Here is a 13,625-nt window from a genome sequence, read left to right as displayed (position 1 = left end):
CATCTTCTCCCCACCCCCTCCCCTCCCCCCTCAAAAAAAAAGGTTCCTGCAGAAATCTTAAAAGGAAACTCCGTGACTTTTCCATGACAAAACTAGGGCTTTCCATGACCAATTCTTAGGCTGTTTTGGCATCTTAGGAGCCTATTTACAATAAATAACCTGGCTAGTCATCACACTGAGGCAAGAGACGCCACTCCCTTTCAGCTTTCCAGTTTGACGCAAGATCACAGGGCATCACAACCGTGCATTGAACATACTTGGTGCATCCGTGAAACCCATAGAGCTACATTAAATTACTAGAGCAATAACTTCGTAAGTAATGCCTGCTGGGCGCATCCATGTTTTTGCACAAACCTATGGAGACCTAGAAATTTTGTACGGCTTTTGTACGGCCATTTGCATATATCTGCGTTTGTATTCCATACCGGTGCGTTACCGAAGCCAATGCGCCCAAAACCGAAATGCACGTTCAGCAAATGAGCGTGTCATTTTGCTCTACGCAAACAGCGCAACGTGTGCGCATATTCGCTGCAGATGCTTTTTGCCGTCATGTTTTTTTTAACCGTCATGACGTGCTTAAGCTGTTTGCGTATGTTCTACTTGCGCGTTGCATGTAAAGTACACTTTCAAAATTCAATCCATCTAATTTTATTATGTTCTACAAACATGCACATGAATTCAAAATGTCTGCGCCCAGGACGGCTTCAAAGCGTCTCCGCGCGCAGAATGACGAGTTAGCGCTCTACCGGTAGTAATTTAATATAGCTTTATGGTGAAACCATACAGTGCTGGGATGGCTTGGGGCAGTTTAAGGAGTTACAAGCAGGGCGGTTTTGGGAGGTACAAGAACTAATGCATTAAAAAGCACCATACTCATTGGATAAAGATTTTGGCTTGGACTTTTTGGAATTTTGTTTTTCTGCTCCATTACCTCATAGTGGCTCGCTGGTTCGACATCTCTGCCTGGCGGTGGGGGATTGATGTCAACGTTCTGCCCGTCGCGATAGGTCACAGGTCCATTAAACTTCCTGTTAGCAAAAGAAAGTCAACAAAAATGCTTTGATTTTTTTCCAGTGATATCCCAGATAAGTTCAACATCAACTGCAGCAGTTTAGAATTTCCCGATGTAAAAGTTGCTCTACGCGTTCTCTTTAGCACTTTCAATTGTTTTACTCCTAAGGAATTTTCACTTTGTTTCTTTTCTTTGAACACCCCCCCCCCCCCCCCCCACACACCAAAAAAAAACCCCAAAGGCCCCAAAAACATGTTTTGGTTTCGATTTTGAAAAGTTTTCTTTTTGGGTTGTTTTTGCATTCTTAACACAAAAAAAGACCAGCGTGAATTATTGGTGGGGCTGCACTTAATTCAAAAATAGTTTGAGAAATTAAAAAAATAAAGCGATAACGCCAGTATGATTTTCGTTCTACGGTATGTCTCATTTTAATGATACGTTTTGAAAAAGTTAATGTCTTTCTGACACAATTTAACATTTTGTCCTCAAATTCCAAATTATCGTGTATGCACAGGGTCCATACATGTATCCATTCTGCACTACATATTCAGAGCCTCACCTTCGTTTCTTCAGGAAGACAAGCAGCAGAATGATGATGAGGATGATGGCAATAAGGATGAACCCAGCGAGCCCCGCTGCCAAGCCAACAGCTGTCCGATCAGAAATACGATAGATTCAGTCAGTTGTAAACAAGTGATTGAAATCACAACATGTAAACACATTTCCTTATCGTAATTTTTGCAATATTCTGTCAGCATGCGGAGTAGTGTAACTGTTTAACAGTCTTACAATACAGACAGAATTAGCTGTACACAATACAAAAAAACAGCATGCACTCACGCTACCCCCGACACCCCCCCCCCATTAAAAGCAACTAAAAGGTTTTAAAAAATAATAAACTCGTCTCAAGAAAAGCTAGAGACTTTAATTTGAACTTCCAATCAGTATGCTCCGACTGCCATCAGTGAAATGATGGACATTAGAGAAAACTGACTGAAGCATTGTGCGAATAAAGAGTTTTGGCATGAGAACAGTTACGGTTGGCGTACCGGATAACTCATCGGTTTGTGTGGTCTTGTGACGTCCTGCATAACTCGCTATCTGCTACATAGCAAACGGTCAATTTTACCACTTTTCTTGTCAATTTATTTAACCATGTAACAATGCATGATTTGCTGAACATGTACGTACATGTATGTGCCATTTGTTTGTGTTACAAAGCAAAATTAGCTGCAAAAATGAGGCTTTTATCAGAGACTGCCATATTGGATTTCTACAACCACTGATAACAGTTTCCAATAGCTATTCGTATGCAGTGCTAAATCATATTGACAAAAACGGTTATGGATAGCGAAACGTATGCGTACACATAATACACTTTATCCCAAGCTGTATATCCTCAACATGCAAAAGCCTCAATTGCATTCATAATACATGGAAACTCAAGGGACACATCATTTACGGCTGCAGTATATATATGCCAGTTTGGTAACTTCAACTTCGGATGCGCACATTGATATGGGTCGCGGGTCTTTTGAGATAATTGAACACTCATCAAAGGCGCATGAACGAGTAAAGAAACAGTCACACAACGTCGCATGTTAATTACGAGCAGAATTGGCATTTGCATAACATCGCAGTTACAAGACGTTTGATGTCAGCCATTTTGTTGCCAATGACCTTTGACCTGGACTACTTTATCGAGATACCGAACTGGCTTATTGTGGTAGCGAATGTGCAAAGTAATGCCACATTCCTGCTGACAAGTTTGAGGTGTCCATCAGTTGCAATACAGAATGATTCAAATTGCGTTTTGCCCTTCACCAACACGTTCCATTCTGTTAATTGTTTGGTTTTGTTACCCGCTGCTATATATCAGAATCGAAGCAGCCAGCCGTCCCTGGTTCGAGTCCCACCCAGGCCTCGGACAACACAGTGTACAGTGTACAAAAAAATATGTGAGTGAAGGGCAAAACCCAATATTGAATTCGGGCGTTTCACAACGCAGTGCGCCACCAAGAGTTTGCCACAGAGAGTTCATTTTTCCCGATGCATTGTGGGAAATGGTCGACAAATTCGCAGCGCGGGCCATTGAAATTGTTAGGTTTTTTTTCTAGTCATTAGTTTCGTAAGCATGATTTGAGTATCTGTTTGCCCTTTTCGTTGTCTTTTATCAATACGGAGTTTTTTGTAAGGCGGCTGAATGCTATGCCACAATCTATAAAAAAAAATTAGCTTGTTGTCTAATGACACTCGTTCAAATGGGCCATGTTTTGTCGACCGTAAACTTGAATAATGGACTCTCCACAGCAAACTCTTGGTGGCGCACTGCATTGTGAAACGCCCAAATTCAAATTTCCCTGAGGTGTACTCCATCCTTTAAATAATGCAGAATAATGTAATGAGGCATGCAAAAGTGGGACATTTTTAAAAAGAAACATAACAAATATTCCATGCAATAATTTCGAGTACAAATTTAACGAAATCTGAAGTGATTTTTGGGGACGGAAATCTACATTATTTAAGAAGATTCAAGCTACAAACGAAAGGACGACTTTTTGACATGCAAAGCAATCTATCAAATTGTGGACCTGTCTTAGGCCGCAGCTGATTGGCTGAGAGTTCCAATGTGAGCAGGAAAGAAACAAAGACAATTATCAACATTTTGTGACTTAAAATCGTCATCGATGCAGATTTAAGAGGAAAATACACAGGTTTCTAATTTTATTTTCTAAACCCCCCCCCCCGTAACATTTTTTTTTTAATTCTTAGAAAATTTAATGCCCCAACTTTGGGAGTTTCGACTCAATATAGATCCAAAGTTAAGATTTTGTTTCCATTGGTTTGAATGTTAAAGACTTCTACTAATTCTGAGTTAACACAAGGAGCCAATCTGGAAAATATCTGAGATTTCCAAAAAAACAATGGTAAAATTGAGTGCTAATTTGCATGAGCAGCCAAGTTGATAACAAATTTAGCTAAAAATCAATAACAAGGGCAATAACATGTGCACTTCTCCCATACCACACTGCATGTTAAACACAGTGTAGCACACATTTTTCAACGGCTGCACACCCTATAATATGCGCTCGCTTTATCTCCTCAAGACTGTGCGATGGCTGTACCATAGGTAGTCTGGAAGCCTCTTTTTTAGCACCCCCCCCCCCAAAAAAAATCCAGTATCTTGTGCTGTAAAAGGTCCCTTTTACAAAAGAGGTACCGGTACGTCTATAACGTGACCTCAAAAACTCATCTTTGAAAGGATTGATACTACAAACAAACAAAACTTCAAAATTGAAAGCACTGCATCGTGTGTTATACGCATCAACTGCAGTCCTAATTAATAGTCCAAATAGTGAGTGGGAAATTTAAATTACACAATTCCAAGGGTTAAGATCGCGCAAGACATGATGGGAGCCAACACAGCGCAGCAAGATACTACCTATGGGGAACGAGGCTGTTCACGGTTGTGATTGGTCAAAAACATGGGATTAGGGCTTCATGACTCGGTGTATTGGTCGCTTGCCGCGCGTGCCACGCACACCTGTGAACCATTGCACAGTCTGTATGAGACATAGAGCTATATTAAATTACTAGAGCGCTAACTTCTTGTACAAAGTAATGCCTACTGGGCTTATCCATGTTTATGCACAAACCTATGGAGACCTAGAAATTGTGTACGGCTTTTGTACGGCTATTTGCATATCTGCATTTGTATTCCATACCGGTGCGTCATTGAAGCCGATAGGCCCAAAACCGAAACGCACGATCAGCAAATGAGCGTGTCATTTTACTGTACGCAAACAGCGCAACGCGTGCGCGTATTTGCTGCAGATGCTTTTTGCCGTCACGTTTTTTTAACCGTCAATGACGCGTTTAAGTTGTTTGCGTATGTTCTACTTGCGCGTTACATGTAGAATACACTTTCAAAATTCAATCCATCTAATTTCATCATTTTCTACAAACACGCACATGAATTGAAAATGTCTGCGCCCAGGACGGCTTCAAAGCGTCTCCGCGCGCAGAATGACGAGTTATCGCTCTAGTAATTTAATATAGCTCTATGGTATGAGATTTAATAGAGAAGGAATAAACAAGTAACTTACCTGTACCGGTACTTGCTCCAGGACCACTGTGATTGGGCTCAGCACAATTAGCTCCCGCGAAGTTAGTACCTGTGCAGCTAGAGAGAAGAAAAAAGAGTAAATTTTGAATAAACTGCTAATGAAAAGAAATATGAAGCATAAAGTTCCTTTTCACAGGGTAACAATGTATCTGCCAGAAACACAGTGTCAAATTCTGGCACTGATTTTTATGAATATCGGTAATTTTGACCTCTGCTATGTTACTTAGAACCTTGATTGGAAGATGGGTACTATCTTCATTGCCTTGGGTGCTGCGCGCCCCACGCCCCTATCGTGTTAAAAAGTGCCATATCTCACATCACAGCAGTAATAATTATTGTTAAAGCTACAATCCATCATTTGCAGCTATCCAAAAAGAAAGTAACCGACGTAATAAGTGTTGAAAAACATACTTGGTTGAAAGATAGTAAGGGGACTAAACTTCCTGTGAAATTATTCTTTCTGGCAAGCTGTCATTTCGAAGAAATCAACGAAAGAAAGCCTTTCCAACAGTGCGTCTTAAGACGCATCATTGGAAATTTCCATTAGTAGTTCGTTTTTTTATTCGGCGAAGCGCGCACATGCGTTGACACGATGCACACGCACGGGCGGTTGCTAAAATTTGTCAGATCAGTCCATGACATCGCGTTGTTGCAATCGGCTCAGTGAAAACGTGTCTCGGACGCTGAATTCAGGCCCAATTCAAAAAAGGTTCAGCAAATTTTGATTTGAAATCGAAGTCCTAGATCGTTTTTCTCGAAATATACAGCTGAAGCTGAGCTGAAACTTCATCAGGTTAGTTGTACGTTTATTGCCCTTCTTTAGATTTTGAGAATGTTTGTTGCTTCAAACGAACAAAATGCACAAATAACAAATGATGGACTATACCTTTAAGCAAATTCCAAGTTCTTGCCCAAGTTCATGTGTATCTGTAATCCCCAAATTTCACACAAAATCCTTAATTTTAAGACTTGAGTCAAATGTGACAATTCTACTTCCTCACTAGACTTGATGATAAGTCGTTAGATAGTGGTATTTTGTCCGTGAATTTCAGTCGAACTGCATCGGCGCGGCTGGTATAAGAGTATTACGTAATCGGCCTGGTTGCGACAAATCTAACAATTTGACGATTATGTTCTCGCACCGTTATTCATATATGCAAGCAGCACAATACATACGCAGTGCAGTTTTGCGGTGAGATCCAATCGCCCACTGCTATGCAAATGAGGACTCATTCATTCTGTTACATGGGGAGTTCTTCTCAATACGCTAGGGACATTTTACGTTTTAACGACCAGTACACTCAGCTTGGTCAATTGTGAATAGAAATAAAATGTATCATTGTGATAAACTTTATATATTTGAATCGTGTATGCCCTATAATGAATATTGTAATGTTACACAACATAAAGTACAAACCCTCAAAGTAATGAGAATGATCTTCCATGGCAGCCTAGAATACACTCTGGAATCTGAACCAATCTGAGTGCTCGCATAGAATTCGCTAGCGATTTTTGGAGGGGGGGAGAGGAGCATGTTTTTGGTTTTGGTTTTATGTGAGCTGATACCTGTATTAAGAAGAAAAATACCGGTATACTTGCACAGTCCCCCTGGCATGCTGGCAGTATTTATACAGTCAGTTAGTAAGCACACTTTTCAGCGTACCTTAAACCAAAATCAACAATGACTTCATTTGACCACTAGATGTCCTTTGACCTAAAACATGTCAAGTCATATTAAGTCCCCCTACCCAAAGATTATTGTCACCAAGATTGGTTGAGAGTGAAGTCTGACTTGTCATATGACAGCACTAAACAGTTAATTTAACCAAAATGGAACACACGGACACACAAACAAGTGTGTATTTGCCTGCAATCGGGGACTCCCTATTGTCCCTCTTTTGTTTGTACTTTTTAGGAAGACCTCCCATATGTTTTGTACACATCGCCAAATTGGGGACCTTCGTGAATGGGAGACCCTATTGTCCTCTATTGTTCAACGTCCCCTATTGAATGCAGAAACAAACTCACAGACACACAGAAGGAATACACTATCGCAAGATCCCCCTTGCTCGGCTTAAAAGCCAGGGGATAAAAACAGTTCTTATCATGTTTATGTGTTAAGAAGAAAAAGTTGAGAATTTAACGGCATGCATCTCAGGTTGGCAAATGGTTTCCCCTTTTTTAAATTCTCTGCCCATCAAATTTATGTGCTTGTCAGCTCCATGACAACCCCCCCCCCTTCTTCCCCATCCGCACCCCAATATGCTAAGAGCAGTGCTCTCTTTAAGGTTTTACTTGCTAGCGTTACTTTGACCACATTAAATAAAAACAGTCACTTGTACTTACTCGCACTCTCCACCAACCATGCATTTGCCTCCATTTTGGCACACACACGTAGGGGGCACAGTGGTTTCGGCTGAAAGCATATAAAGAGAAATACATCAATGATACATCAATATGAGTGCAATGGTAAGAATAATTTCATGAGGTGACAGATAATTTCACGAGGTGAAGCCAAGTGAAATGGAACATTCCATCTGTCACAGAATGCAATTTTGTCTTTCCATTGCACGAAAGTGAACTTTCTTTCTTTTCCACAACTCCTGAATCAATCATCGTCATCTGATTGGCAAGAGTGTGACCGTGGAATGGAACTTCTGTTTTTGGGGTGCAGCCGGGCCTAGGGTTGGGACGAATAACTCAATGACACGTGATCAACAGCCAACCAATCAGATGGCGGGGATTTACTCAGGTGTTGTATAAAGAGAAATACATGAACAGTTGATTCACTTTAATTAAGAGATGTGTCTATATGTACAATCTACGACACATTGAATACATACACCCATGGTGTAAAAATGTATAACATAGCGAGAGACACTCATGTACAATTGCTGCTTGTAGCCATCACACTCATAATGTTTGTGTCATGCATGTGTTATGAAATCTTTTAAGTTGACAAGAAAGTCTATGTTATGCATATTTTGTTGAACATGGTCTTTTGGTTCAATGATCATGATCAGTATCAACTTTTGCTATGTAAATGTGTTGCTATGGTTATAAGGTCAACATCAGATCATAGGTGCTAGAAAGTTTGACTAGCCCCCCCCCCCCCCTCCTTCCCTCCCCCGAAGGTCCTCCAATGGTTTGCTTTGTTTGCAGTGTTTTCCAGTGTTGTAGTTAAGACCAGGCAGTCCAAGACCAAGACCAAGACCAAGACCGACAGTCCGAGACCAAGACCAGGCCGACAAAAGCAGTCCGAGACTAAGACCAGGACCAAGACCAAGCCAACAAAAGCAGTCCAAGACCAAGACCAAGACCGAGACCGACAGTCCGAGACCAAGACCAAGACCAAGACCAGGCCGACAAAAGCAGTCCAAGACCAAGACCAAGACTGAGACCGACAGTCTGAGACCAAGACCAAGACCAGGCTGTCAAAAGCAGTCCGAGACCAAGACCAAGACCGACAGTCCGAGACCAAGACCAAGACCGACAGTCCGAGACCAAGACCAAGATCGACAGTCCGAGACCAAGACCAAGATCGACAGTCCGAGACCAAGAGCAAGACCAAGACCAAGACCGGATTTATAAATAAACATGTGAATCATCTTTGTATAATTTACGTATGTTGATGTAAAATTGTAAGGGTTAAGTTAGGGTATGGGGTATGACCGTATAGAGCTATGTTAGTTTGATAGGAATGTGCTTTAGCATAAGTTTTGTTGTTAGTTTTTTTTACAACATTCGCAGTTCGGCATGCAGTGACTTCAGCACTTTTCAGACATTGGTGTACCTGATGTAAAGCTGCAATAAAAGTGACAATTCAAAATAGTATTTTCTTCAAATTGTACTTGCATGTAATTTATTTCTCAGGAACAGCATTAAGTTGTAAATTTAGTATTTTCTTCAAATTGTACTTGTACTTTATTTCTCAGGAACAGCATTAAGTTGTTTACAGAGGTCAGAGGTGCCCCCTGGCCCTCAGTCTCAAGAAAATGACATCACGGCAACAGATGACGCCACACATGTTTGATGAAGGCAGACATTGTCCCTGCCTTATCGCTGATGCTGGTTCTTTTTGGGCAAAAAACACAAACTGCGACATGTTTTTTTTGCCTCCAGTTTTGGCGTCCACATACTCTTTGTGGTCCTTGTACGCATACAGTATGATTGCCAAATTGGCAGACATGACTAAAGTTAACTCTAACTGTGCTTAGAAAAAGAGCAAACTTTCTCGCGACCGAACCAGGCACACATGATTCCCACATAGCATACAACGTACGTACACTATACTACAATGGTGCCTTGCCAGTCAAGTTCCAGATATGGACTACAAAGAACAGGTACCAGTTGCCCAGCAAACCATGCATTCAATACACATCTTTTTACTGACGGTAACCGGTGGCAATAATAATTATGTGGCTACGGCTAGTCACCATTATGCGTACAATAGATCATGCGCAAACGCACAAGGTATCTGCCAAAGCTAGCCGTAGCCAAGTTAAACGTAGTAGTCAGATTATGTACGTCAGTGCAGCCGGTACGACGGTCGCCAGATCAGAACGATGGAACATTAATGGCGGTATTCTGGCGGGATTTGGATTTCGTTAGGCAACAACTGCAAGTGCATTTTTATATTGGTCTTGTGTTGGTTTTGGCCAAAATTCCGAGAACAGTAGGTGCGAGACCAAGACCAGCGGTTTTTTTCGAGACCATGCATGGTCTAGACCAAGAACACGTTCAAACTGGTCTCGAGAGTCTCGACTGTTACACAACACTGGTTTTTTTTCACCCAGTATACACTGTAGTGCCCCAAAAGCTCCCCAGTTGTTCCTCTCTGTACAACCCTATCATGCCCGCGCACTCTATGGTTTTATGGATGCATCAGGAATACGTCTCGTTCAAATGACGTAATTTCCTACAGACCAGCCACGTGCATCGGCATTTGGAGCGTCAACTTGCCTTGTGATGACTTGTGATTGACTTGTGATAACTTGTGATTGACTTGTGATCTATCATAAGGACCTGGACTTCAACAATGGGTACATTGCTAAAAGACAAGTTCATGCTTCACGCAAAAGTGAAAGTGAAGTGAATTTCGTGACGTTAACTAGTGAAGTTTCATCGAGACATTTGCTGTCAACCCTTTAAAAATTACTTTCACACTGAAATAAGTGCGACATTGAACACACTATTTGCATCACAACTATACATACATACAAAATGTGGTGTAGTGCGTGGTGCAGTGCGTCAGACGTGTAAGACAGGCCCCATGAGTTTGTGATAAACTACCCCGGTATTTCATGTCAGACAGAAATCTCCAGTGGTATAAGCCAAGGGGGGAGGGCTGGGGCAGGGGGCATGTGCCCCCAACAAATTCAAGTGGCCCATCCCCCATCCCCAAAATAAACCAAAAATACGAAATCGTAATTGCTGCTTGACCAGGAAGTGTCTTTTTAAAAGTATGTTTTTGATTAATGAAACTGAAGAGGAATATAGATGACAATTTTTGTACTTCCCTTAATCCTTTGGCTTTATGACAATCTAAGAAATGGCAAAAAAAAGACTTTGTTTTCCAAAGACGATAAACAGGATAAACTAGAAAGCACTCAGAGAGCGCAAACCTCCGCCAAAGCTGAACGATTCCCCGCCATATTGTCAGTACACCCAAAAGAAATACTCGCATATCCACTGGACTTCCAGATTGTATTGCACATTCCCCACTCCCCCATAGCATCAAATGGTCAAGTCCATTGACCTGTTGGTCTTAAACACTTTTGCCAGTGTCACTTGAAATTTGGACTCCTTTGAAATCCAGTGCCTTTTATCGTTTTATTGGTTGAACATTTACAAACCTCACGTAGGCATGTGCAATACTCAACCAGTGAGTCAGTATTTCATAGTCCTAAATTCGCAATGCACTTGCCGCAGCTGCATCTGCGCGTCATCGCGCAGTACGCACAACGTGCGCGCCAATCTCCATAAAAGTAAGTGATTATATCTTACTATCTTACTCGCGCGCTGGACACTCCATTATATAGCTAGAGGGGTGTTTCTAAACACAGAAAGTAAATTTGTTATCCAAATAAGTGGAAATGTTTAATTTTTGACTTGTTTTGACTTCTGGACCGAAACGTTTTAATTTTTTGACCAAAAAGGTATTTATGAATGGCAATTAATATGTGCTTGGTTGGTATTAAACAGTATGTTTAATACATGCGAGAAGGGCATTATCCAACAAATGGATGAACTCTAGCCTGATGACGATGATGAAGGGCGCAAAAACTACAGACGAGGGTTGAAAATGTCCAAAAAAGGAAAGTATGGGAATTTTCTTGTACTCCCGTTTTGACTGATGATACATTATGGGCTCCATGCGCCAAGAAAGAGGGCGCCCTTTAACCTAGCAACAACGTCCCATGAGCATGACATTTCGCTGGTTGACACGCATCGTTCCTTGTGTGTGATGCGCGTACACCAGGGGATCTGTATTATGTACATGCAGTGGCTGCGCTTCGCATCAAATTGCAGTCAGGCAAGATGGCGTCGGTCGGTCACCCCCAACTGTACTTTCTTTGCCGGTGAGGGGGTACTTGTGAACGGAGCGGATTGGGCTTTGATGAAAAAAATAAAAAGACTAGTATTTCAGCTATTTCATCACGGACATTGTGTGAAAAAAGGAGAAAGCAGAATAAAAATAGAAGGAAATGCCAACTTGTATAATAGGACATCGAGTTGTGACGGAAATTGCTACAATAATGTGCAAACCTGCCAACAATACATGCCACAAATATGATTAAAAGGCAAAACAAGCGAGAGCAAAATGAGATGATTTCGAAGAATTGTTGCAGCTATGACGACAAGCTCAGCGTGGTACGCTATTCCATTCTGTTGAAGTGAATACGTCTGTAGATGTACTTACCAGAAGTTTGTCTCGTTAAAGACATGCCAGTTGTAGGCCATTCAGTGCTATTCAGAGTTCCTACATAAAGTCCACCGGAAATTAGAAGTAGAACTGTAACACTGCAATGTGCTTTCATACTAAATGCGGAAGGGAAGTTTGCAACGAAGTCTGTTTTGTCAAAAGATACCAGTTCACTGGGCTTTGAATATTAAGAAAGTACAGTGAAAAAAAACAGTACTTCAGCTACTTGAAATGTCGCCAATATCATACAGAAAGGTAAGGAAAAAAAGGATCAAAGCTTTCTACGTTACTTTCAAAGTTTGAGTTGTCAATTTACGCATCTACATTGACTAATATGCGTGGGTACACACAGATATTAGCGTGCCTGAGGTACATTACCTACGCTCCTATAAGGCAAAAATATCAAAAGGACTTTAAGAAGGATTATGGCGGTATGTCCGTTGGGTCCGTAAGGGGATCATACATGAAATTCTGAAATACATTGATCAAGAAAACACATTTTGTGAATGAAATTTCACAATCAATACCGTAGTTAGACCGACTATCTCCTGATTTTCTGCAGACATTTTGAATTAGTGAGTGTGATCGTAAATACCCTGAGACTGTTTACCATTCCAACTGGTCGAGAGCTCGTCATTGGGGTGGTTTTAAACTGCCGTTCAAACTCCGGTCAATCATGCTTGAAACCGGATGCGCCACGCTGCACTCCGTGCCACATGCGCACAGTACGAGCCGCATGTTCTGCTGTTACCGACCGCGAGTGTTCTGCTTGAGAACCACTGGTTATGATCTCCATAACGTTGAGCAAACCACGTGCGCGCACGACTCACATCGTAGAAGTGGCCTGAACATGGATTACAATTGTTGCGCACATCGTCGGAATTTCATCCCCTTCGGCTCAGGCCATTATCGGCGACCAGACCCCAACCAGTTTTAAACTAGACGTTTAAAACTGCTCCCTTAAACTACTATTTCTTTAATGCAACGCAAAAGTCCAATAGGCGCTGCTCTATAAACTTGGTATCATGAGAAGTACTGTATGCCAAGAAAGTTTCAGACATGTATGGGTATGCGTGCATTATTTGCACAGCATGATCTGAAACAGTCAATTATTGACTATACATTTCAGTTTTGGACGTACCCGCTTCAAGTCTGTTTCGATTACAAAGCTGCACACAGTTTTTGAGCTTACCATAGTTTTATGCCTCAACATGAAGGCACCAAGCAGGCTTCATTGCATACAGCGAGTCAACTCTCTAGTAATTTAACATAGCTGTATGGGTTCATCAAGGAGTAAATACAATGTAATACAGTGTAATGTAAGAGCTTATTAGTCTGAATTACCATTGCAGTGATTGGGATCCACAGGCACACCGGATGGGCAGGCGCACTCAAAGCCTTTAGTGATAGCGTTGCCCTTCAGCTGGGGCACTATCAGACACAGATACCGGCATGGGTTCCTCGCACACGGGTTGGGCACTGGAAAAAAATGAACAAAACACACCATCACAACCTCAGTACTTTCTCAAATTATGCTCACTCCAGACTTCACATCAATTTCA

The 13,625-nt window shown here is 41.5% G+C and overlaps 1 protein-coding gene across 1 annotated transcript in view; it reads right to left on the bottom strand.

Annotated features, from left to right (window-relative positions):
- The window catches only part of LOC119722242 (low-density lipoprotein receptor-related protein 2-like), a 91,008-nt gene that overhangs the window by 3,673 nt on the left and 73,710 nt on the right, over positions 1-13,625 (bottom strand). Inside the window, 5 exon segments of the mRNA XM_038192287.1 lie at positions 932-1,028; positions 1,572-1,662; positions 5,119-5,195; positions 7,485-7,554; positions 13,408-13,542. Of these exon segments, the coding sequence (XP_038048215.1) occupies positions 932-1,028; positions 1,572-1,662; positions 5,119-5,195; positions 7,485-7,554; positions 13,408-13,542 (470 nt within the window).

This window comes from Patiria miniata, unplaced genomic scaffold (assembly GCF_015706575.1).
Source record: "Patiria miniata isolate m_02_andy unplaced genomic scaffold, ASM1570657v1 HiC_scaffold_14, whole genome shotgun sequence".
Classification (NCBI taxonomy): Eukaryota; Metazoa; Echinodermata; class Asteroidea; order Valvatida; family Asterinidae; genus Patiria; species Patiria miniata.
This window is presented reverse-complemented; position numbering and strand designations above follow the sequence as displayed.